General features: G+C 29.9%; 4 protein-coding genes across 10 annotated transcripts; 2 read left to right on the top strand and 2 right to left on the bottom strand.

The window, feature by feature from the left end:
• The first annotated feature begins 94 nt into the window (after window positions 1–94).
• Window positions 95–12,509, top strand: LOC126839258 (axotactin). 5 transcript variants are annotated; one of them, XM_050574445.1, is made up of 29 exons: window positions 95–208; window positions 291–458; window positions 524–725; window positions 789–973; window positions 1,138–1,305; window positions 2,261–2,429; window positions 2,488–2,603; window positions 4,666–5,088; window positions 5,144–5,454; window positions 5,536–5,791; window positions 5,889–6,119; window positions 6,192–6,364; window positions 6,438–6,672; window positions 6,739–6,939; window positions 7,003–7,176; window positions 7,439–7,664; window positions 7,749–7,996; window positions 8,069–8,347; window positions 8,405–8,554; window positions 8,618–8,836; window positions 8,929–9,078; window positions 9,147–9,297; window positions 9,417–9,588; window positions 9,695–9,854; window positions 9,930–10,108; window positions 10,180–10,276; window positions 11,876–12,048; window positions 12,107–12,263; window positions 12,346–12,509. In XM_050574445.1, exons 1-29 carry the CDS (start codon window positions 112–114, stop codon window positions 12,474–12,476), a joined length of 5,601 nt encoding a protein of 1,866 aa, XP_050430402.1. In that variant the 5' UTR covers window positions 95–111; the 3' UTR covers window positions 12,477–12,509. The 5 variants fall into 5 exon arrangements, with proteins under 5 accessions (XP_050430402.1, XP_050430403.1, XP_050430404.1 ...); XM_050574446.1 differs by having other exon boundaries at window positions 8,069–8,358; window positions 8,431–8,554; XM_050574447.1 differs by lacking the exons at window positions 12,107–12,263; window positions 12,346–12,509 and adding an exon at window positions 11,691–11,796 and having other exon boundaries at window positions 11,876–11,998.
• Window positions 12,510–12,647: 138 nt separating this feature from the next.
• LOC126839259 (glutamine-dependent NAD(+) synthetase) lies at window positions 12,648–16,496 on the bottom strand. 3 transcript variants are annotated; one of them, XM_050574453.1, is made up of 4 exons: window positions 16,357–16,496; window positions 16,272–16,298; window positions 14,869–15,122; window positions 12,648–14,810 (listed from the first exon to the last, which is right to left on the bottom strand). In XM_050574453.1, exons 3-4 carry the CDS (start codon window positions 15,115–15,117, stop codon window positions 12,918–12,920), a joined length of 2,142 nt encoding a protein of 713 aa, XP_050430410.1. In that variant the 5' UTR covers window positions 15,118–15,122; window positions 16,272–16,298; window positions 16,357–16,496; the 3' UTR covers window positions 12,648–12,917. The 3 variants fall into 3 exon arrangements, with proteins under 3 accessions (XP_050430410.1, XP_050430407.1, XP_050430409.1); XM_050574450.1 differs by having other exon boundaries at window positions 16,272–16,496; XM_050574452.1 differs by lacking the exon at window positions 16,272–16,298.
• A 49-nt stretch (window positions 16,497–16,545) lies between these two features.
• On the top strand, window positions 16,546–18,869 carry LOC126839260 (probable deoxyhypusine synthase). The gene is made up of 8 exons (XM_050574454.1): window positions 16,546–16,667; window positions 17,016–17,154; window positions 17,222–17,331; window positions 17,387–17,752; window positions 17,845–18,037; window positions 18,252–18,355; window positions 18,553–18,678; window positions 18,744–18,869. The coding sequence occupies exons 2-8, from the start codon at window positions 17,040–17,042 to the stop codon at window positions 18,828–18,830; spliced, it is 1,101 nt and encodes a 366-aa protein (XP_050430411.1). The 5' UTR covers window positions 16,546–16,667; window positions 17,016–17,039; the 3' UTR covers window positions 18,831–18,869.
• A 1,950-nt stretch (window positions 18,870–20,819) lies between these two features.
• On the bottom strand, window positions 20,820–24,727 carry LOC126838262 (actin nucleation-promoting factor WASL-like). Its single transcript, XM_050572554.1, has 9 exons — window positions 24,398–24,727; window positions 24,083–24,310; window positions 23,710–23,809; window positions 23,196–23,288; window positions 22,420–22,592; window positions 22,038–22,287; window positions 21,797–21,969; window positions 21,229–21,327; window positions 20,820–21,156 (listed from the first exon to the last, which is right to left on the bottom strand). The coding sequence occupies exons 1-9, from the start codon at window positions 24,491–24,493 to the stop codon at window positions 21,001–21,003; spliced, it is 1,368 nt and encodes a 455-aa protein (XP_050428511.1). The 5' UTR covers window positions 24,494–24,727; the 3' UTR covers window positions 20,820–21,000.
• Between the last annotated feature and the right edge of the window lie 676 nt (window positions 24,728–25,403).

Below are 25,403 nucleotides of genomic sequence, written 5' to 3'. Positions count from 1 at the left end.
ATTCTATTATAACATGCATGTAGTCCAGTTTCCTTTTTAAAACTACACTACAGTGTTGTAAGATGTTTATTTAAACCATCATTCTGCTGAGTATGCAAGTAATTTCTTTATATGCTGTGTATTTTTTATAAAAAAAAAATGCACATGTTTATGTACACTTTTTTCATACTGTCTGTGATAAATGTAAAAACATTAGGTAATTCTAGAGGTGAGTAATTACTGATTCACGTTGTATATTAGTTAATTTTTATGATTTTCATTTACTGCTTATTGAATTAATCTCTATTTAGAAAGATGCGGGGTTCCGGTAATGAGGGGTCCGTGTCAGAATTGGATACACAAATGGTATTTCGATTCAATTTTGCACGAGTGCAAAACTTATGTGAGTGGTATCTGTAAAAGTGAAAATATGTTTGATTCTGAGGCAGAATGTTTGTATTATTGTGTTGGTGGTAAAAGTACGAATTTTACAACAATTTCTAAAATTTCAACAGCTCTAAAATATTTACTCTATTTTTATTAGATTATAATAATACCAGCATTGTCTCAGGATCTTTCAATCAGAAGTATTCATTTGGTACATCTACGCAAGCACCGATAGCACCTAATGATCGAGGAGCTGAATTAACATTTGCAGAAAGCGGTTATCATACTGTGTTTATGATGGCTAAAAACAATGCTTTTATACAACTCGATGGAAATCGCATACCTACTTTTCAACTTAGGTAAGTTAATTCGCGTTTACCACAAAATGTATATACTTTGTGTATAAATTTGATTAAAAATAGACTTTGTCGTGAAATATCTTTTCAATTTCGTACCCGTTTACCACATGGACTGCTCGTGTATCACAGTGTTAAAGATAGACCAGCTGGTCTTCCGCCATATGCTTTATATGTAATCGTTGAAAAAGGTCAGCTCAAAGTAGTTCATGTTTATGGTAAACATTCAACATCAGTAATAGTTGGAGAAGGTGAGTATTATTGAACATTAGTTAACCAGACAAGAATAATTGCCAACCTATGATTGTTTTTTTTTTAGACTTGTTGACCCAGTAATATTGGGCAGTGTTTACCTAATTAACAAAAATAACTTAATTATAGTAAAGTGATGTTTGTGTAGTTACCATTTTTTTAGGATTAAATCATGATATATGGCATACCGTCACTGTGCGAATAGATGTCCATGGTGCTCGGCTTATTGCAAAAGTAGATAACATAAGTGCAGAAAAAATAATACAAGGACTAGATATGTCTAGCAATTATGGCATATCTACAGATTTGACTTCAGTAGTTTTAATTGGTGGTAAGTAAATAAACAAAGTTCTTAATTCTTATAAACTTGGAATTCAGCTTAACACTGTAGAAATGACTATTCCACACTAAATTATATTAATTAAAAATAATTGTTTACATTTATGCCTTAATATTATGTGAAAACCTAGTTTTAGTTATATTTATTAAGTACTTTTAAATATTGAAATTTTGGCTAACGACGTAACCCTGATAAGTTCACAATATTTTAGCTTTGATGCGGAGCTGAGAAGGAATTGTAATTTGTATTTACAGTGATGAATTTTTATTTTTGTATCTAGACCCACAATATCTTTTAAACCACTGATCCAATTTCTTCGTATAGCAATTAGCAACTCTATATAGATCAGGAATCGTACCTAAAAGGTACTTTATGAGGCCAAAAATGTATAAGTTACCCCTTCCCCTTCAAAATCTAGAAAAACACCAAACAAATTTAAATATCTTTCAACTTGTTACGATGCTCTATAACAAATAATTAGTTGAATTAGTTCCAAAGTTGTATGGAATATTCTTTAAGCATAGTACTACCAATAAAAATTGACAAACCAAAAAAGTAGAAACACTTTTTCTTAGCAGGGATAGACATTTTTTCTTTATATCATCTTTTTAAGAAATTTTAGGCTCTAGGTCTAAAAATTAAACCGACGGTAAATCTAGAACGGAACTGTAACAAATACATTTTTCTCAAAAATCTATCGTATCCACCCTTATACTAAAAATTAATGATTTAAATTATTTGCAATATAGGATAGTTGGCAACTGCTAGTTTTCAATATTCAATATTTAGTACTCAATTAATCAGAATTTTTTTTTAACTACTTGGTCCTCATTAGCAGTTAGTTTCTTAAAGGTTATTTTTGTATATTATGTTCTACCATGTAAACTATTTAGTTTCAACAAGAAAAATTGTTTGTATTTAATATGTATTTCTTGATTGCTTATAGGGTTGAGTCCAGAAGAAAAGCTTCACGGCGTTAAGTATATTATTGAATCATTTGTTGGGTGCATAAAAGAAATGGTGTTGAGCGCTGGTAAAGCAGCATCCGATTTATTACCAATTAAACCACTAATTGCAACTAAACACGATAATGTCGAGGAAGGATGCATTGATACGTATGTGTTATATTATTTTATTTCCAATTAAATAATGTTACACGCGGTTATTTTCCAGATGTAAAACTGAAGATAACATTTGTTTTAAAGGAAGTTTATGCATAAACCATTATAATCAACTATCATGTGATTGTTTCGGAACACTATACGAAGGCGAATATTGTGATATATATGGTGATTTGCTATTATATTCTTATAAAACAATTTATCATATAATTTTACAAGATATGAAGTGTGCTATTATTCTTCAAAATATCACTACTTATACAGGGTGACCACGAAAACACTTAAAAGGCAATATATTATTATCTTTTCAAAAAAACATTTATTTAACTTATGTAACATGTTTGTGGGTGTATGCCATTTATTTTACGGAAATTTTCGAGAAAAAAAAATTATTTAATTTTATATTATGTAGTATTATGTTTGTGGGTGTAAGCCACAAAGAGAAAGTTTTTCAACATAAAACCCCGTACTTTGGATGATTTAAAAACGGCAATTCGTACAGAGGTGGCACTAATCACGAGGGAGACACTAGAACGAGCGTGAAAGAACTTCCTCAAAATAATTGAAAATTGCCTCATGGAAGACGGGCATCACCTTCCTGACCTCATTTTTGCTACTTGAAGTAAATGGCTTACATCCACAAACATAATATTACATAATATCAAGTTAAATAATTTTTTTTTCTTTCGAAAATTTCCTTAAAATAAATGGCATACACCCACAAACATATTACACAAGTTAAAAAAATGTTTTTTTTTTTTTAAATAAATATTATTTCGCTTTTTTGAAAATGTAAAGTGTTTTCGTGGTCACCCTGTATAACGATTATTTTTTGTTTAAAGATTCGGTGCGATATAACTTTTCTAAACATAGTAAAATTAGTTCCAAATTTGTATGGAATATTCTTTAAATAAAGTATTATCAATAAGAGTTGAACAAAACAAAAACATATTATAAACCATTTCCCCCAATAGGGGGGCAAACATTTTCTTTTTTTTAACCCTAGATTTAGAACTTAAGATCTGAAAATTATTCTTAAGGTAAATCTAGAGTAAGGCTGTAACATTTAAAATGTTCTCAAAAGTCCGCAGTCACTGTTTTTTTAATAAGGAAAACCAAAAAATTGGAAAATTACTCTTTAATTGTATTAAATTATCCAGGTTGCGTGTGTAAATGAATTAGTAGTAAAAAGGTACAGGAAAAAATATTTTCATTATAGTGTCAATTACGATAATTAATGGTTTCAAACGGCAACAGATGATTACAATCCAATGATCAACCCTTAACGGTTCCACCCTTTTACTCAAAATATAATTTTAAGCACATTATAGGCTATAATTTATAGTTATAACAAATCTGTTATTGTTTATTTGAGTGGTTTTATCATCTTCTGGCCCAATTCGACCACCATTGATTCATAATCCATTGATGGCTAGGAAAATAATATTAAATTAAGAACTGTGTACTTCATTCAACGACTCCAGTAAGGTGGAAATACTCAAGAACCAGGGATTAAGTACAATTTTAAAAATTAAGGGGCACGTATTGACAACAAAGGGATAACGCATCTGAAGAACTTCTGCCAATTATAGAATATTTTGAAAATTATTATGCCCTTGGCGTGCTAGCCTGAGGAAGAAGACCGGCATTCTTACACGGTTCCACCAAAAAGTTGAAATTAGAACGAAGCAGTTCTGTCTAGTAAAACTAATAATCCTGACCTTTATTCTGCTCTTGAAAAAGTTACAAGCGCCAAGCTGATTCAGAAATAATTCACAGAACTGAATCGAGGACGAAAATTAGGAATTCGGTCAAAAAGTAAATTGCTGGATTTCTACAAAGCGGATTATTTCGATGATTTTGACACGTACCAGGAGTTAGAATTTCAAAGAGTAATCGAAAGACATAATGCTGTTTTATAAAATTTAAATCATATTAAGCATTCACTGCCTAGCCTTTTTTATAACACTAACTTGTATATAATTATTATTATAATTTTATTATATAATTATTTATACCACAATTCTGTTTTCTCCCTCAAATCATCAAACCTCCCAATAGTAATCATATTAGCTTCTTTATTTTGATGGTATTTGAGTTCAAAAAAAAATATTATCTAGTATAGTTTACTTGATTAACAAAATACATATATCACTGAGTATAGATAAGTAAAATTAATAAATGCTAGTGTGGCATATGGACCTATTTAGACAAATTATTTTAATTATAGTATCTACTGTGTTAACACTTCGAGGCTCATCTTATGTATCGTATCGGGTGTATGACTGGAAAGACAGAGTTCATTCAAGTATGAACCGCATCAGTTTCATGTTTAAGACTAGATTTGATGATTCTGCGTTGTTTTACGCCAGTGGCGAATCCCATAAGCATCATCATATCGCTGTATCGATTTACAATGGTTCAGTTGTGGTTGAAATTGAACTTGGTGACGGTGATCCAATACTCGCTACTTTGGGTAACAATACGAATTCTAATCATTGGAACAATTTGACAATTTTACATAAAGATAATATTGTTGATATAATTTTCAACGAAGAGAGAATAAGTTATGTTTTAGCTGGAGCTAGAAATTATTTATACATAGATCCGGAAATATACTTCGGTGGCGGTCCAGCACTTTCTAACAAACCTGGTATTAAATCTGTTTTATATTAGATGCATGTAAAATAAAATTCATTTTTCTTTAGGATTGAAATCGCATAATAATTTTGTGGGATCATTGAAGTTCGTTTTTTTCAATGACATATCAATACTGTATGAGTTAAAAAGAGGAAATCCAAAAGTACATTACATTGGAATTTTATCGCCTGAATTAACTGAAACTGAAGTGGACATGATCCCCATAACATTGCCATTTCCATCTTCGCATATTATATGGCCAGTAGCATCCGAAAACCATATAAGCCTTATGTTTGATTTTAAAAGTCATAAGCACATGGCAATTTTAGTATCGTCTTCTGTAACAACATCTGCTCAGAATTCTTCAGGATTTTGGGAGGTAAGTAAATGCTAACAAATCTATTCCAATTATAAACCCTGAGAAAAAAAAAATTTCCAATTTCATTTAAAATATTTATAGTTGCGAATGGTTAATAATGAGATAAGATTTGAGCTTACTCCGTCGTCTAGTAAAAACGTTACTCAGTTGACGACTGTGAAATATGATTTAAACATTGAAGGATCATGGCATAAAATAACTTTAAATTATACAAAAGGGTTGCTTACGTTAAATGTGGATGACAATAATAAGACTACATTTCTTAACGGTATACAACATTTTTTGGCAGACCGAACTATAACAATAGGGAGTGGTATAGGCGGAAAAGGAAGTTTTGGTTTGTATATTTTTTTTTAGACACCAATTCTATTTTTATAAACTATGTACCTATATTTAATTATTTGTACTATTCTATTTATATACTAACCATATAGGTCTTGTGGGTTGTATTAGAGAAATTTGGTTGGATAGTAATTTTCTGGAAGCCAGACATATGGTAAGAACTAACCGAACTACTGGTCAAGTGTCTATTGACAACTGTCAATTGGTAGATCCTTGTAAAAGACCAAATGCATGTGAACACGATGGTAAATGTTCAGTTGTCGATGACGATGTCATCTGTGATTGTAAAGGCACTGGGTACATAGGAAAAAACTGTCATTTTGGTAAAAAATAAATTAAATTTTCCGTGAGCCGTGATGCATTATAATATTTAATATATAACATACTTGGTTTAGCGCAGTTTCGTAAAACATGTGAAGAGCTCGCACTCTTGGGCTACACTAAACCTGACGTTTATCTTATTGATATTGACGGGAATGGTAAATTTCCTCCAGCTCACGTCAAATGCGAATTTGGGGTCCAAGGAGACTCTAAAACTATTGTTGAACATAATCTACCGAGTCAAATTGTAAAAAACAAGGAAGAACCCTTAAAAAAAATTATTAATAATTGTAAAATAATGTTAGCATTTTGTGATATAGGACGTGAGGAGTGCTGCGGAATCAGATTTTAGCTTTACTATAACGTACAGAGATTTTCCGCCGGAAATGTTAAAAGAACTAATATCGCATTCTTTACACTGCAGTCAGTACATTAAATATGATTGTTATAAAGCGCCACTAGACCTACATTCGGCCACATGGTTTACGTCAGCGGCCCAGGAAGAACTTATCAATTTTATTGGCTACGCTAAACGCGGATCTTGTCCGTGTTCTGGTAATTTCACGCTTATGTTATAGAAACTATACGAAAAAAAATAAAACGGGTTTAATGGGTTTTCAGTTAATAAAACGTGTTTAAATCGCACTCGTACGTGTAACTGTGATTTTCCCGACGCAAAGTGGCATTCTGATGAAGGCCATTATCAGACATCTAAGTATGGAGGGTTAGGTATTACGAAAATGGTATTTTTACAACAAGAAAATTTGCAATCAGATGCCCTAGGCCGCATAACTTTGGGACCACTTGAATGTGTCGAAACAAGTAAAATGGTGTTTAATACTTGACGAATTTATGTATTGAGAACATTTTTATCATGTCTTATAGATACACAAAAATACGTTGTTACATTTACAACTAGCCAGTCCTACATCGAAGTTCCTGGATGGCGAAAAGGTGATATAGCATTTAGTTTTCGAACTACTGGTGAAAAAGCTATTTTGCTTTATCAACCTCCAATTCGAAGACAGCATCCTTCATTTATGGTCGCCCTTACAAGTGGTAAAATATAAATATTGACATTACAGAAAAATACTGAATTTTTTAATTATTAGAATTTATGTAAAAATATTGTTTCATCACGAATTCAAATAGAGCGTGAACTGTGTAGGGTTTAATTATTAATTACTAATACTTATTTATACTTGTGCGTATACTACAGAAGAATAATTTAAATATACTGTAAAAATTAAATATATTTTATTTAATTGTAAATTTCGTAATAGTAGTACAAATTTTTAATCACAATTCATATTGTGTTTAGATTTCAAGCTAACTTTCAATTTCACCTTAAACTCTGGTAAATCAAGAGAAATGGAGGTTAAATCAAGACGACGATTAAACAATGGCGAGTGGCAAAAAATATGGATTGATTATAATTCGCACCATGTTCGTTTTATGATTAATACAGACTACGAAATGATAGATTTGTTACCAAATGAGAAATTTGGTCCGTTTGAGGGTAGTATGTATATTGGTGGTGCCACAGAGTAAGTTAATTTGCAAAATTTTATGTAATATTATTATCTGTTGACTGTCGTATGAATGGTACTATCAGTATACTATTTCTTTAGAGATCTACTCCAAGTGACTTCGGTGAGTCAAGGTTTAATAGGATGCTTTCGTGGATTAGTAGTTAATGGTGAAATTCTCGACATTTATTCCTATATGAGTGTACATTTATCTGAAATAATAAAAGAATGTAAACCATCATGCGCGCCAAATCCATGTAAAAACGGTGCGAAGTGTAAAGAACTTTGGAGTACATTTCAATGCGTTTGTGAAAACCCTTGGGCTTACAGCGGAATTTATTGCGAAAACAGTTGAGTTTTTAAGTTAATTTAAAACGGTTCAAATCACAGATGTAATAGATAATGTTATGATTCATTTTTAGATATCAATACACAAGGATTGACATTTATTACTAGAGAATCATATTTCAAGAGAAATTATTTTAGTAACAACATAACTGAATTAAGTCAAGAGTCATACTATAAACTCTTGACTGAGAATATATTAATGAATTTAAGAACATACGATAACAACGTGTTGATACTTCACGCCAATGATCATCTTAACAACTTTGTTCAGCTTTTTATTATGAATGGAAACTCAATGGTTTTTGTGTTTAATCATCTTCATAAAATATACAACATCACAGTGAAATACCCAGGTAGGATCCAGGTAGAGGTTGGAGTTTAGACATTTACTCATTCAGTTTAGCTTTTAGAATTAAATCTTGGAAAATCGATTCAGTTAGCTCTAGTGAGAAAGAAAAATTCAACCACATTACACGTAAATGGAGCTAATAATTCAGTGCCAGTGGGTTCCAGCTTATTAGCAAATTACACGAGCAAACCTTGGATAAACCCAGAATTAGGTACCTATACGATCTATCTTAACCGACTATTAATATAATAATAATTATTATCAAATTTTAAAGAGATTTTGTCACCGCAAAGGCCACCAGCACCTCCTACCGAATACTTTCAAGTAAATATTGGAGGTTTTGATCCTGAAAATTTGATCAGCAGTAAAAAAGAGTCTGTGCGACTTTCTGGGTATGTAGGTTGTGTAAGAGGATTAAAAATAGACGATTTTGTGGTCAGCTTCAGCAGCCTTGGCTTAGCCAATTCTTCTTTAAATACTTCAAAAGAAAAAGGTATAGTAAGCATAACATTTTAAGATTTTTAAAATTAAATATCAGTAGCAAATCGTTTTATTACCATGATATTTACATTGCTTATTTTACAGATCTTAGAGGTATTATTGCTGGTTGTAATATGAAATGTGATGAACAACAGCCATGTAAAAACAAAGGAATTTGTATTGAAAATTTTGAAAAGGGTGGAAGTTCGTGTGATTGTGAACACACTTCATATTATGGAGATTTTTGCGGTTTAGGTAAAAACCTTCCTTGTATTTTTAAAAGTGCATCTACTATATAAAGAGTGTACATAATTAATCCATAGATAAAGGAGCTGATTTTAGTGGATTATCAGTATTAAGAAGGAAATTTCTTCTCGAAGGACCTGTCACGCAAGTGAAATTAAATTTAGCTTTCTCTAGTAGTGATAAACGACAACGAAGTACGGTATTGCTACTTATTCAAACAGAGAACAAGTAATTTTTGTTTTGCCTTTGGGAATTAAACGCCTTCTTATTGTTTTAGCTTAATTCTCGCTTCTCTTAAAAATCGGAAGTATTATCATTATGATTCATAATTGCTATTTTTTAATTAGGAGAAGTTACTATCTTATTGTGGCACTAAATGAAAAGGGTGAAATGATTTTTGAAGAAGACCGAGAAGGAACAGGTGGAGCATTTGGCGCGCGTATTAAGGATAGAAATTTTTTGAATGGTGCGAGGCACTCGGTATATTATAAGCGAACCGAAGCTAGTTCAGTACTAATGGTAAACGTGTACTATAAGGAATATCTATATCATGTGAATGATGTATCATATAGGTCGATTACGTCTAGTAAATGTATGTATAAGTAAGTCACTTAATTGTTTTCAGGTTGATAGAGATCCAATTGAACTAAAAAAAATCCCAGTTTTAAGTTTAACCGATACATTAACAGATATTACAGCCGGAGACAACGAAGTTCAAATCGGTGGACTTAATACAACTGACCCTAGATTTGCTTCTTACACCAGTTACAGCGGTTGCATTTCAAGTATTTATATAATAAACTCGTTAACTACTCACTCAATAATATACATATTACATAACAATTACCTGTATTTTAAAGACGTGTTTCTGGAAGTTAACTACAACGAAATGAAACCTTTAGATGAGTACATGTTGTTTACAAAAACTGGTAGTGAAAAAGTCAATGTTACTAATTCTCAAGGCGTTCGTAGTGCTCAATGTGCTTCTTTTGATGACATTCATAAACCCAGACCGGGACCTTCGCTCAACATAAGTTATGTATGAAATATTTATTTTTACTGTAATTTATTTTAATAGATGTAGTATAAAAGTATTTTTTTATTATCAAGGGAGTGGAACAAACATGGGTACTCGATCCTCCTGCTCGAATGCCCTATGATTCAAAATACGCAAAAGTATTAACTCAACGAGATAACACGTTCAATGGTAAAATGTGCCATCTTAAAGAAACTTAATGTATAGTTTGTAAATATAAAACTATGTATAGGTAAAAATACGATTTTCATGTAACGTTCAACAAACTTTCAGTTAAAACCGGGTTAAAATTTTACATTATTACTCTTATTGTATATATAATCTACTATCGTAGTTATTTGTTTATACAGGGTCCGGCAGTGAAACGGGATGATTTCAATACTTAATTACTATTTAATGAATGAATAAATTTTAATTTTAATTTTAATAAATATAAAGTATAAGAGTTACAATTTTATGTTCAATACAAAAAAATACTATTTTTTATGTACTACGTTTGCCAAATGACCTCCATTGTTATTTATGCATTCTTGTAGGCGGAACTTAAAGTTTTGCAGCATATTAACGGCTTGCGATTTTTTTTATGGGGATACCTTAAATCAAAAGTGTTTGAGGCCAATCCACCAAGAACTATCCAAACACTCAAACAACGCATTCGGGACGATATTGAATCAATTTCCATTAATATGCTGCGAGAGGTCATGCAAAACTTTAAGTTCCGCCTACAAGAATGCATAAATAACAATGGAGGTCATTTGGCAAACGTAGTACATAAAAAATAGTATTTTTTTGTATTGAACATAAAATTGTAACTCTTATACTTTATATTTATTAAAATTAAAATTTATTCATTCATTAAATAGTAATTAAGTAATGAAATCATCCCATTTCACTGCCGGACCCTGTATACCAAAAAAAAAAATGTTGGTGAGGGTTAAGATCCCGTGACACATTCAGACCACACCATCCAGGCGGGAACTTACATTTGTATTTTATATGGCAAGATATAATAAGTGAAAAAGGGATTGTGATGACCATCAATATTCAATATTGTTAAGTTTAAGTGTGACTCAATATAGGTTCTTTAGATGGGTTTGGGATGGAGTTCTAAAGTCTGTCAAATAGCAGTCATCGAGATGCGCTCGAATCGGCTTTTCAGTTCTCACTGAATTCGGGGAGTCTTCGTAATCAAAAAATAGAATTTATATATAGCATTATCCGAAGTCACTAATCTGCAACATAAAGGTGAAAAAGATCAGAGTATTCCATATTCTCTAGTAATTCTTTAGTAGATGTAAGACGTTTTAGAGAAAAAGACAATGAAATGAAAAGACAGTAGATTGACCAGTAGGTCATTACTTGACATGACGCGACATTGAGTGATGAGTCAATTGAATTAATGTTTAACCGACCATTTTCGCAAATTAATTGTATGTGGAGTTAATGACGATTGACTGCCCAGAAAGTAGATTAGGTATCAATTATTCCATTTTTACAACAAAACAACATTCTTAAACTTATGCCACGAGGTTAGATACCTACGTGGATTAAATAATGAAGTACCTATTTTTACGTGTTAGAATAGTTTTTGCGTCACTGGACATCGTGTCTACAGAAAAATACCAACCAGCTAGAAAATTATATAAAATTATCGCCAAGTTATGAACTTAAACGACTGAATCGATAAAATTGTAATTTCACATTAACTGTGCTTTGCAAATTAACGATTGCAGAACTACAATATGTTATAAACTTCTTTGTTTTTTCTAGTTGTCACTTTGATAATGGCATGTATTCTTTTATTTGTCACTTTGTCAGTATCATATCATGCGTATCGTACACACGTGCAATGGAAAAAACGTAGGGATGAAGAGATTAACGCTGAAATAGTGCGAAATAAAAGACAATCGATTCAAATGCAAGATGGCTATAAACTTGTTAAAGTTGGTATACAGATCTATAAGTATTTAGAAATAAAAATTTGATTTATACATTTTATAGGATGATAAACTTAATGGAATAAGTTTAGAAATGAAATCAATGAATAAGCAACCTTTAACTATTGTAAGGTTTTATGCTTCACCTGAAGACAACGATGGAAGTCTTAAATCAAAAGAATTACGAATCGAACCAAGAATCAAACATTCTACCATACGAGGTTATACAATGATAATTAAAATACTATAACATTGTAACATAATATAACATATATTAATATATAACATTGTTATTTTTAATAGGGTATTTAAATAAAGTCGAAAATACATGGGAACCCATAGAAGAGTCATCAGAAATCTTAGAAGAAATTCCGGAAGATCAACATATAGATGGCCCTATTGATGATTGTAATAAAACAATAAATTCATATTAGTTCAAATTAAATTCAATGAATGTTTTGCTGTCACGAGTACAAGTTTTTTAAACACAGTATTGCGAAGTACAAGTTGTGTATTATTGCAAAATGAAGCTTATTCCATTCTACATAATAATAATACAAAATAATATAATTAACAAAATTTGTTTAAACATATCTATTGGTTAAACGTTTTATTAATAATCACATTATTCATGAGGTTGTCCTGTGATTATATTGATATACTAGTGCTTAATAGCAAGTTTTTAAATAACTCATTCAATGCAACATTCAAAATAACAGTAAAATTACAACCATAAAATTGTTACAGAATTAATAATGATAGTAACAATCGAGTAAAGTTTCACTAATTGAATAGTTTAATTTTTGATTGATCTACTTTTGATTCTAAAATTTTACACGGTAAGAAAAATAACAGCTATAATAATAATTCTATTACTATACATTAACAGCATACTTGGATTCTAAACCTAAATATTTAGAAACACCATTCTTTTTATCATGAAATTCTTCTAGTTTTTGATCAATGCATCGGAACTGCCAAGGCCACATGACATTATAGAGGAATGGGCGATGGTCGAAACGATTATCATCTGGGCTATAAGCTTCAGCATGATAACTAGGAGTCAAAACTGTCATTTTATGTCTATTGATTGCATAACACCTAAAAAAGTGTTTCACTTTTTCCGCTATTTGCTCGGGTGTATACTGGTTACCCCATAATAACAACAGCTTACAAAACATACTGTATGGGCCGCAATAATTTTGTTTTCTTAGCTTACCATATACACTAAGCTCGTTGTAAGTCATTCCCATATCTTCTTCGTCCGACTGTGTAATTTGTCCTGCTACCAAAGGTTCTAATTCAGCCGTAGGTGTAGCATTGATAATATTGTCAATGGCTATTAATGAATGTTTATTTCTAAAATATCCAAGGAACATTTTTAAGTCAGATTTAGATATTCCACCAATAGGATTGACGTCAGCACTTGAACAGTCGTATTTGGTCATATAGCCTCTAAGAGCTTCATCAACATTACCCGAGCCTAAGACTAACAAACCTCCTTGACGGCCACGAACCCAAAGCATGAGTTGTGCAAATAAATATGTTAAAACCATTCTCAGTCGAGCTTGCACATTTTGCAATGCTAATGATTCCCTTGGAGATCCACCATAAATCGCAAATTGTGGAGTTTTACCTGTTAAGCTAACAAAAATGGATACTACTGCTGAAATAGCTTTATCAATACAAACATTTAAATGGTAACTAGATATTTGACTGGATAAATCTTCTGCCCGTTTTTTCGTTTCAACAGATGAATTTTCTGTAGCCATATAACAAGTTGTCAAAAGCTGTTTACAAAGATCCCTAGCGTTTGATGGGAAATATGTTTGTTGACCAACAATAGTGCGTATTTCATTCAATACTTGAGAGTCACCACCTTGACATGCTTGAACGATCATATTACACATTGAATAAGCAATGCATGCGGTACTTGATGAATCAACACCACCACTTAAAGGCAAAAAATAGCCACCTTGTTTTGAACGCCTTAAATAATCCCATAGCCAGCATGCAGGACCTAAAGAAATTTCTTCTTCAGGGGACAAACATTTAAAGTCTAATAAAATAGGATCTGGTACTTTCTGAGTATCTCTTGATAAACTGAAATCAGGAACCTTAATTCTGTGATAAGATTCTGAACTTGATCCTGATCTAGATCTAATGGCATTTCTATAGCTTCTAATATCTTCTAAATCAATTGTAGCACAAGTCACTTCAACTTCTTTTAAACTGAACTGTGTTCCGACTTTTATTAAAGCTCCATTTAATGCAATATTAGAACAACCATTAAAATAAACTCGTTGCCCATCACAACCTCTTAGATTACTGTATAAATAACAGCCACCACTTTTAAATGTTGCCGACTTGATGAGGTCTAAAACTATTGAAGACTTACGTAGCTCCATATAAGAACCAGAACTATTAACAACTATTTCAACACCGTCTAAACACATTGGAATATGGGTACTGTTGGGACTCCAAAGTTCTTCGCATATTTCATATCCAATACACGTATCAGTTGTCGCAATAACAGCATCTCCGAAAGGTACAACAGTTTGACCTGTGAACTTCTGTACAATACGAGGTAAAAAGAAATCTTCAACTGTGCGAATTTTTTTCCACGATGTAAACCAACGAGTTTCTCTATAATTACCAGTATCGCACATAAGTAATTTAGGTCGGATTAATAAAATACGTTTGTTCAGGAACACAACTCTACAATTGTAAGTGGAATTTTTGTGCATTATAGGCATACCTACATCAACCTAAAACAATTAATTATTTTTAAATACATTCATTTCCTATTTTTTATCTGAAACACACCATTATATCAACAGATGATTGATGCATCATCAATTCAACTAAAACTTGCCACGAGTGCAAAAGAGTATCACTCTCGAGAAAATGGTCTTCACAGCTATAGCCACAAATTTCAAGTTCGGGTCCACTTCGATAAGTGGCACCACATTGTTTAGCCATCTCAATACTTTCTAATATGCGACGTTTGTTATTTTCAAAGTCCAAAGCCCACTGATTTAAACAGCAAACAGCCATAGTTGCTAAACGACCCATTTTGACTGTAACAATCCAATAGAACAAAGTATATATAAGTAATAATAAATTTAGTAACAAAAATAATGTAGCTTATACTTCATTGATAGATTACATTGTTATATACTTAATATATGATACCGCTAAATTAGAATGTGACAATGGTGTTTTTTTTATAGAAAACCCTAAAGTTTTAGAATTAAAATTAAAATAAGAAAATCAATAAATATTTGAGGATGCTATTATTTATGAGACTCTTTGTTATAGAAAGTAATCAGTAAGACAAGATCTATTCAGTATATGTTGCCTGGCAACAAAATTGTTAATCGGTATGACGGAATGAGATCTTTGAAGATAACAAATCTCAAATTTGTATCCTTGCATTAAAACACTGTTGTCATTGTTACAGCGTAACATTATACTAAAAAAAACATTTTGTAGGTAACACACTCACAATTTAAATTTAGAATGTTTTTGTAGATAGTTTTTTGCATAGTAAATAATGTTAATTTTATTTCTTTATGTTAATTCTTAAAAATTTGACATGTTAGGAAATTTTTACTGCATTTTATTTGTTGAATTTAAATAGTTAAAATGAAAAGTCAGTGTCCTATACCATAACAAAAAAAAAAAAACCGCATTAAAAATGTTGAGTTGATACTCAGCAGCCGTCAAATTTTTTTCCCCGCCAACACCTTTTTAATAGAAAAATTGTTATAGATCAAAGAAATATAGATGTAAAAAATCTAGTGGGTGGACTATTATAAAACACCCTTTAATCAAGTTATTAAGTTTAAATTTTTTTATAAAACACCTTAAAAGTATTTTTTTAATTTCTAGAATACTTAAGAAATTTGCTATATTCAATTATACCAGTCTTAAGAACTAAAATTGATATTAAAAAATGAATTATTTTTTTATCAGTCATGTATGTTAGTACCACAAGACACACAAGTGATATTTTTGTTGTAACATTGTTACACAATTTAAAGAGGACATATTAGGTATTTAAATCTTAAACTCTTAAAGAAAATAAGTAATTTTTAACAAAGTTACAATTTATGTAAAAAGAGGTAAAACTATTGTTATTGCGCTTGATAGATTAAAAATAGAATACATTATTTTACATAATTACCAGTCGACGAATGGGTTAACTTGAAAAATAAATTACTTACTCTTAATATGATAAAAATATTATACAACTAAAAAAGAAATGGTACAATAAAATGGTCAACAAAATAGTTGTAATAATATAATTACATATTTAAACTGTAGTTCACTATTCACAAACCCTTTTTTGTATAACTAGTAACTATATAGGATATTAGAATCTTGAAGTTTGTTCGATACTAGGAAGTATTATTTTCAAATTTATTAATGCACGGCGTATACCGTATGCGCCTAGATCGGACTGGTATTAGATGATACTATTATCAATGTTTATGAATTATTTTTATCAATGTCATTATTATACCTTCTCGATTTTTAGTGTGGTTGTTTCGTAAACTGAAATTTAAATAATAACTATTAAAAACGTGATTCATTAATGCGCTGAATATAAAAATATATAGGTATGTATTATTTTAAAATGTAATTATAATATCGTTGTATTATAACTTTCCAATTTGTACAATTTGTTAAAAATTATTTAAATTTAAAATAGGCATATTATGGTAAAATTTAAAAGTAGCTTATTAGAAAATATATTCATTGAAAACCTATGTGCAGTCAAAATTATACAGTAAATGCATATATTAATGTACATTATTTAAATTCAAGTTCATGTTTATGTAAATTAATTATATAATTATGACATGATTCATGCCAAAACTGTTAAGGAAGACCAAGTGCAAAAACGTGTTTAAATGCCTTATTTTATTCATACATAGTTTATCTATAAATAATGATTTATTATTTAGGTAAGTTCAGAAATTGTTAAAAAAATGAATGAATTTAATCCAACTGAAAGAGTTGTTAATGGTGAAATTAATGAACCAAAAAAAGCTTCAGATGCAGTTTTGAAAAAAAGTATTGAACTTGATGCTCCAATAGTAAAAGGTATTATATTTTTTGATTTTCCTATTTGTTATTAGTTATTTATTTAAATATTATTGTATTTTGTAAGGTTATGATTGGAATAATGGAATAGATTATGAACGTCTTTTATCTGTTTACCGATATTCTGGATTTCAAGCTACAAATTTTGGACTAGCTGTGGAACAAATAAATAAAATGGTTAGATTTTTTATGCCATGTAGGTTGCATTGTTAAATTTATATTATATTTTTAGCTAGATGAAAGAGAAAAACCATTTGAAGAAGATATTTATGAGGAAGATGAATTTATTAAACGCCGCTCTAACTGTACCATATTTCTTGGTTATACATCTAATATGGTATCATGTGGAAATCGAGATTCAATACGATTTGCTGTGGAACACAATATGGTTGATTGTATTGTCACAACTGCTGGAGGTGTTGAAGAAGATATTATAAAATGTTTAGCTCCTACATTTATTGGAGATTTCCAATTAAAAGGAAGTACTCTACGTGAAAATGGAATTAATAGAATCGGAAATTTACTGGTGCCGAATAATAATTATTGTAAATTTGAAAATTGGGTCATGCCCATTTTGGATAAAATGTTAATAGAACAAGTTAGTTTTACAAATTAAGTAATTGTGATTTTAAATTTTGTAAATAACTATTAAGTATGTAATATGTAGTATATATTTAAATGTTTTTTTAGAATATCGCCTGGACGCCATCTCAAATAATTGAGAGATTAGGTTTAGAAATAAATAATAAAGAATCTATTTGTTATTGGGCAGCACGTAACAAAATTCCTATTTTTTGTCCAGCATTAACAGATGGTAGTTTAGGAGATATGATGTACTTCCATTCTTTTAGAAATCCCGGTCTTATAATCGATATACTTAAAGGTAATTAAATCACTATTTATTTGTTTTTATATCATGTCATTATATAGTTATTATTTCCTTTACAAAAACAACGTCAACCATCCTAAATCCATACTTCTAATACTAATTCACTTTAAACACTACTGCATTAATGCATAGAATTCTTCTTTGGTTACCTCTACTTGTACTTCTATCTATTCTATTGTATTCTTATATGTTTTACTTATGATTTTAGATCTAAAGCGATTAAACACCATGGCCGTTAAAGCAGCCAATACTGGAGTGATTATTGTAGGAGGCGGATTGATAAAGCATCATATTTGCAATGCTAATTTAATGGTATGTCCTTGACTTGTCAGTATTATGTTTTTAGCCAAGTGTTAATTCTGTCATGACAATTTAATTATAAATAATTTATCAAAAATAATTGAAATAAGTATATCTTATTTTAACTGTCATGCTGTAATATTGTGAAATAAAAGCACATTAAAAAAAAAAAAGTATATCTTATGAAGTTTAGGCATTATTTTGATTAGAGAAATGGTGCAGATTATGCAGTTTACCTAAACACTGCTTCTGAATATGATGGCAGTGACTCCGGAGCTAGGCCTGATGAAGCTGTTTCGTGGGGAAAAATTAGAGCTGAAGCAACACCTGTAAAAGTAAAGCAATTTAATATTGTTATCTGTTCTTTTTATTTTATTAATTATAATTCACAAACTTTTAGGTTTATGGGGACGCAACACTTATACTACCACTCTTAGTGGGAGAAACTTTCGCTAAACGATTTCATAATAAAAAAAACAAACAATAAATAAATTTACTTGAACATTGCAGTTAATTTATTTTCCTAATTGGATACTATTTCAGCTTTGATGCATAGCTGAGAAGGTATTGTTTTTACAATGGTGTATTTATTTAGTTTTTTTTTTGTGTCTACCCACGATATCTTCTCAGCCATCTTAAAATTATGATGCTCTCTAACTTTTTTTAAAAATAATCCAATTAGATTTAAATTTGTAAAGAGTATTCTTAAGACATACTAATACCGATAAATGTTGACAACCCTAACAAATATATCCACTCTTCCCTAGAAGGGTTGAACATTTTTTATTTATTTAACTTTTTAGGTAAAGATTTAGTAAAGTTTTAGGTCTGAAAATTAGACCGAAGGTAGATCTAGAATGGAACTATAACAATTTTCTCAAAAATCTATAATCAAACTTTTTTTTTATTAAGGAAAGTTCCAAATAAAGGAAAGTCAACAGGTAATGAAAGTATTTTCATTATATTGGTAACTACGATGTATGGGTAATTATGTCGATACATTTTTATAGACAGACGATTAACTTTAATCGTATCCATCCTAATACTAAAAATTAATTTTTAAGCACATAATCAATTGTCAAAAATATTTTCTGAAGATGATCAAATTATGTATGAAAAGTTCAACGAAATTGAACCACTAATAGATATTTTCGCAAACGGCTTTTTTGTGTTATCTATCATTTTGGAATATTTTACTTATTCCCTTTCTTTTATTTTCATTAAGTTATAATAAAAATAATTTTGAAATGATTTACTGTTACAACTTTTATTAAGTTATATAAAACAACAGAAATATAGGTACTAAATTTCACAATTTTCTCATGAAATAAATTTTGACCCAGGATGTAATTTATTATTTGTTATCATTAGGTATTTTTTAAATTAAAAAAAAGCAGCTCCTCGCTTTAAAGTACTACACCGAACCAGAAATTGTTTTTATCATGTTACTCCTAAATCTAAAGGAGAATCAAATTTCACGAAACCATGTTTCTATTTCTTATTTTACTACATGTATGCATTTTGAATATAAAGTAAATAGACATTTTTTTTTTAAATAAAAAAAATAAATCCTTACTGTACTCATCCTATTGTAGAAGTATATGATGAAAACATTCAGTTTGAGTGTCCAATCCTATAAAAAAAGTCTTATCAATTTCAAAAATACCTATTACTTTGTGTTCTATTCAATTTCAAAATATTAAAAATGACAGCAATATTAAGTTGATCGAAATTTTTCAAAAAATTAAGGGTCTCATTGAAGTCAATACAAGCCAATAAGTCCACTGCTCATCAGAATCCCCCGGGTATACAGAGTGATTCATTAATGATAAGACCATGTATACAATTTACATGTATAAATTATTTCAATTGTTAGACAGTGAGGTTTTTGTATAATTTCGCACATCAGCGCATTTGTTTTGAAGTAACACTGAGTTCAAAAGTAAACAATCATTTAAAAATATAACGTATTGGTTTTTGATTTCTTGCGTTAACTCGAAAACACAAGTTTTTTACTTAAAACACTTGTATGAATTGATGTGCGTTTTCATTTTCACCGATTTCATTAATAAAAATGTTATAGTAATAATTTTTTTAAAAAATGTTTACTCGTTCAAGACTGTATTAAATTAAATCTGCTTAAATCCGATTTGATATGAAATAACATATTGAGTAATAAAAATACTTAATAATGGACTCAAATGTATCATACTATTAAATGCGTTAGTATATAAAAGACCTTGAAGTAAAAACACATAAATATCCCACCTCAATAGACCATCCTAGTAGGCGTAATTTTTGTCAGGCTTTTAGATCTAAAACTTCTAAAAATTCTACTGCTTTCAATTCCCTTAAGGTTCTATGGAACTTATAAGAATTTACTTTATTTTTAAGTATAGTTATTACATGTTTAAATAAAATATAATATTTATTAGCACGTTATGTGATAATCATGTAACTTAAGTGAAATATAAAATACCTTAGGCAATATTTTCTTTAATATAAAATATGTATTAAATAAAATGTTAGCTAATTCATAATTGAACTAATAATTAATATATACAAATTTTAATTTTAATAATAATGTGTATAAAGTAAAGAACATTGATGCATGATACTGAGTTGGATTAAGTATAATTTTTTATAATAAAAATAAATTAATCATCCCATTCATCATCTTCGTCGTCGCTTGAGTCACTGGTACTGCTGTCACTATGAATTACTCTCGCCCGTTCAGCCAAAGCTCTAGCTAATGCGCCAGCTAACCCATTACCTTCCAAGTTGTTGATAATCTTCTTTTCCACTGGTTGTACCTAGTAAAAAAACATCATTTATTATCTAGTGAAAATAATTATCCTAATAATTAAAATTTAAGTAGTTGGTACCGATTTTAATTCAACTCCTTGTCGAATTTGGTCCAATAATTCGTTCCTTGATACTGATAGATTAGGGGCTTTTTCAGAACTTGATGCTGTATCAACAGGCTGTACATATTTAAAGATAAATTACGTGAACGAACTTTCTAAATTGATTATTAAGTGCAACCATAATTTAAGTTTTCAATGGTGACAAGTGTATAAATGCTTTCATCAATTGAAAGATTAAATTGATAATCCTCAGAAGTATCCATGTATTTGATTTCTTGCTGTAGTTTTAGTCCCAATTACAGAGTCCATCTTCAGAGCAACAGTATTTCTAGCGCTCTATTTAGAGCGGTGACTACTGCTTTAAAGATGACTCTGCAATGAGTCTGAAACAACAGCAACAAATCAAAGACATTGATACATCCAAAAATAATTAAGTTAATTGTACCGATAAGATAAAACTTATTTTTTTTGTTTTATCTTATCTATATTAATAGTGACAAGGATATTTAAGAAAAAGAAATGGGACTTATAATTTTAGAAAAAATTTGTCACCAACATAATTGGAAATTTATATTATTATATTTACCTTGAGCGCCTTGCCTGATCGAATAGCATCTAAGAGGGCAGACCTTGTATCAGGAACAGATTCAACGGGTAAATTTACTTTTGGTAAATCAAGTTGTGGAGGAGGAGGTGGTGGTGGTGGTGGTGGTGCTGAATTTATTAAAGGAGGTGGAGGTGGTGGTATAATAACACTGTCTGAAAAATATAATTATAACTACTTAGTACAAATTTTAAAATGAGGTTAACTTATATTTTTGTAATACCTTGTTTCTTAGCAGGACTAGGTAAGTTATTGGGTCTTGGTGGTGGTGGTGCAAGACTTCTCATAGGAGGCATACTATTTGGTGGAGGGGGTGGAGGTGGTGCTTGCCGGATTCTTGTTGGTAACGGAGGAGGCACTGGTGAATTGTCGACAGCATCTTTAATGGCATCTATACCACCATGTTTATCAATAAAATCATAAATAAATTCTCGAGTTTGAGGATTGCGCAGTTGGCTTTCAGATACACCAGCCTAAAAATAATTATGACAAGATAAATTTAAACATAATAATTGAAAAATAACATCTACAAATGTATAAATAATTTAATAAAACAACTATAACTAATATATATTTATAATAGTTAAAATTAATTATAATATTACTTTTGCAAAAAAAGTGTTAAGCTGTGGATCTTTTATTTGACCTAAATCAAACCCTCTATCAGGATCCCAACCAATATGTTGTACATGTATGAAGTTTTCTGGTAAACCAATTTGATCTTTGGTATATTTTTTGTTTTTTGAATTTTTGGCTTTGTTTTTGTTGCGAACTTTACCTAATTTTTAAAATATAAAGAATATTTATTATACTGACGTCCCTTGTGAAAACTAGTAGGTTTATTTTTCTTAAGAAAAATATCATATTTCAGTTTGCCAAGACTAAAATCACATTTCAAGTTTACTCACAAATATTATGACGCTTCAATATTCACTGCTAAAAATATTACGTTTTATTGTTTTCTTACAAAAAAAAAAAAACAATATGTTTGGTATACGCGTCAAATATGACTAACTTTATAGTTTCAGAACAGGTTTTGTTGGTCATCTGCGATAAGTGTACGTTTTTTACGACATTAGTCGAAAGTGCCTACTTTTTATAGATAACTCTAGAAGCTTGTATTGATTTTTGCCGAAGTTACTAAGTATACATTTTTTTATCATACAATTAACTAATGTGTTGTTGTTTTACAAGAAAAATGAAACATACTAGTTTTCATATGGAGCATCAATGATATCTTATTATACAAATATTATTATACATTAATACATATATTTTTTTTAAATTAATAATTTTTAATAACTTATTAATCTTTTCATTACACAAGGTTAACTTAATGTTACAATGTTTAATAATACATAATAAATAAAAAAAATTGTACCATTAACTTGTACTGGTGGTCCTCCATACATGTTATTAGGAGTAGGAGGATGTTGAATGCTATTTTGGTTATTGTGTGCCCTGTTTCTTTGCTCTAATGAAAAACACATCAATCATTTTAAATTATGAATTAATAAAACATTTAAATAACATTTATTAAAGATAAAGTGTTTCTGAAAAAAACAAAAGTTCTACTAATATAATTATAAAACAATATATAAATGAGAAATAGTTATAAACACTTCAAATTTTTATGGTGCAAAAAATTAAGTGTGTTCTATGATAATTCACCCATTATATATATTATTTATCTACATAGATTGAATTTTATAACGTGTGAGAGTATGAACTACTTAGTTAATATTTATTAATATACTAAAATAACTACAATTGATTTTAAATTTATTTAAAAATATCATTTTTTTAGAAATTATGATTTATTTAAGTCCATTGCAAGAACCTGATCTGCAAAACAATTTTTGTTTATCTATCATAATGAAATAGAAAATCATTACCTAATCGTTTTTCACGCCTTCTTCTTTGTAAATTTATAACAGTTTCTTCAAAAGTAGCTGCTTCGTCTTCACTTGCAAAATTAAAACCTACAATACACTCCTAAAAATAAATTGTAATATTTATAAAAAGAATAAACTATTTGATAATCTCAATACAAATTATTTTACTATTGGTATGAATTTAATTATGTTGAACAATAATACATTATTTAATTGTTATATAATACTAGCTGCTCTTTCTGCAGGGTTGTACAAGATAGCTTAAACCCCTCCTTGACACAAATAAATCGTGAATATTTTAACTCGATCTGTTGAGGGGTTCTGTAGTTATGGACATATTCGAAAATGTATATATTATAACTTTATATTTTACCTCTGCTTCAAAGCAATGAAAAAATTTTGCAGTACTTTGATACTGTAATCCGTTATACATTTCGTGTTCCCATAATAATTGGCGCCTTATCGGGCAGTACAAGCGGAAGTAATAAGATTTTCTATTTGGATCTCTTATAAAACAGAGAATACCAAAGTTTTTTTGACGCCAATCAGTACTTTCTGGGCCATCTGTACTAAAAAACTGAACAACTGCCATAGATAAACTCTATAAAATCATATACATATATCAATCATACATCTGCATATTCATGAAATTAATCTTACAAACTTTAATATAAATAACAATATTTACTTGACATTTTGGGCCTAACAATTGTAATACAGAATCGTTTTCGTCCTTTCCCAATAGCTGTGAACATTTTTGTTCATGATACAAACCAGGTTTCATTTTTAAGCACGCTTATTTAACTACACACAATACAAATACGCTGCATTCAGTTTTTACTGATTTTCACCGGAAATAAGTACTTTTAATTGGGATTGGGAACGAATTAATTTGTTTTAAATTTTAATACGCGACCAATAAAGTTGTGACTCATTTCCTGTGTAGTGTCACGTTATCAAAAATCGCCTGAATATAAAAACAATGTTTTCTCACCGCGACTTCATCGCAAAATTACACGTAATTGATAAGCCTATGATAATATGTACAGATATTAGTTAACCATGACTAACAATTCATGTGGATTCACCATGACCACCTTGACGACGGCAAAATAAATAGGTATGTCAGCAATTTGTGTTATCAAATTTTACAATATGGTAGCCGGTTTGCTCTCGTAAGAAACACACGACCACTCGAGAAATGAGCACTGAGCAGCCATATATCGTGACTATCTCAAGTTGCTGACATACCTACATACTTTTCATAAATTTAACCATAGATTCCGAGATCTTTTTTGCAGTTAGCTTAATCTTCTCTGTGGTTTACCACCCACGGCCACTAATACGATTTTCCACTTCCAGTTACATGTATTGCGAAGAAAAGTAATTTTCAAGTTTTGGCTTTTAGTTCTTACTTTGCAACAGCTTACAGATTTTATTATTTTTGTATACTTATTTTCATATAATTAATAAATGAATTATTTTTATTCTTGAGCATATAGAACTTTAAGTCAGTTCACACACGTCCATTCCAAGTAGTTTCAGGGGACTTCATTCACATATCCGAGCTGAGACCTTGTGTATTAGTTTATAAATTCTAAAATAATTAGTATAAAAAAACGAAAAAGAATTGTCATTACATTTTGAATCACTCATGTCATATCATTCAGTATGCTGTATGAGCTTTAATAAGT

Source organism: Adelges cooleyi, unplaced genomic scaffold (genome assembly GCF_023614345.1).
Source record: "Adelges cooleyi isolate 19-005CV unplaced genomic scaffold, UGA_ACOO_1.1 ACOO_flye_CR_arks_rails_tigmint_CR_PRNA_30, whole genome shotgun sequence".
In the NCBI taxonomy this organism is placed as follows: domain Eukaryota; kingdom Metazoa; phylum Arthropoda; class Insecta; order Hemiptera; family Adelgidae; genus Adelges; species Adelges cooleyi.
This window is presented reverse-complemented; position numbering and strand designations above follow the sequence as displayed.

What these genes read in the sequence shown, in the direction of transcription:
- LOC126839258 (XM_050574445.1), top strand. Translation starts at nt 112, where the DNA reads ATGCTGTGTATTTTTTATAAAAAAAAAATGCACATGTTTATGTACACT. An exon ending in AGGCGGAAAAGGAAGTTTTG is followed by an intron (nt 5,792 to 5,888) that starts GTTTGTATATTT and finishes CTAACCATATAG; the next exon opens with GTCTTGTGGGTTGTATTAGA. An exon ending in TTACAGCGGTTGCATTTCAA is followed by an intron (nt 9,855 to 9,929) that starts GTATTTATATAA and finishes TGTATTTTAAAG; the next exon opens with ACGTGTTTCTGGAAGTTAAC.
- LOC126839259 (XM_050574450.1), bottom strand. Translation starts at nt 15,117, where the DNA reads ATGGGTCGTTTAGCAACTATGGCTGTTTGCTGTTTAAATCAGTGGGCT. An exon ending in AATCATCTGTTGATATAATG is followed by an intron (nt 14,811 to 14,868) that starts GTGTGTTTCAGA and finishes TAATTGTTTTAG; the next exon opens with GTTGATGTAGGTATGCCTAT.
- LOC126839260 (XM_050574454.1), top strand. Translation starts at nt 17,040, where the DNA reads ATGAATGAATTTAATCCAACTGAAAGAGTTGTTAATGGTGAAATTAAT. An exon ending in TGGAACAAATAAATAAAATG is followed by an intron (nt 17,332 to 17,386) that starts GTTAGATTTTTT and finishes TTATATTTTTAG; the next exon opens with CTAGATGAAAGAGAAAAACC. An exon ending in ATAAAATGTTAATAGAACAA is followed by an intron (nt 17,753 to 17,844) that starts GTTAGTTTTACA and finishes ATGTTTTTTTAG; the next exon opens with AATATCGCCTGGACGCCATC.
- LOC126838262 (XM_050572554.1), bottom strand. Translation starts at nt 24,493, where the DNA reads ATGAAACCTGGTTTGTATCATGAACAAAAATGTTCACAGCTATTGGGA. An exon ending in AAGGCGTGAAAAACGATTAG is followed by an intron (nt 23,289 to 23,709) that starts GTAATGATTTTC and finishes GTTTTTCATTAG; the next exon opens with AGCAAAGAAACAGGGCACAC. An exon ending in GATCAGGCAAGGCGCTCAAG is followed by an intron (nt 21,328 to 21,796) that starts GTAAATATAATA and finishes AAATATGTACAG; the next exon opens with CCTGTTGATACAGCATCAAG.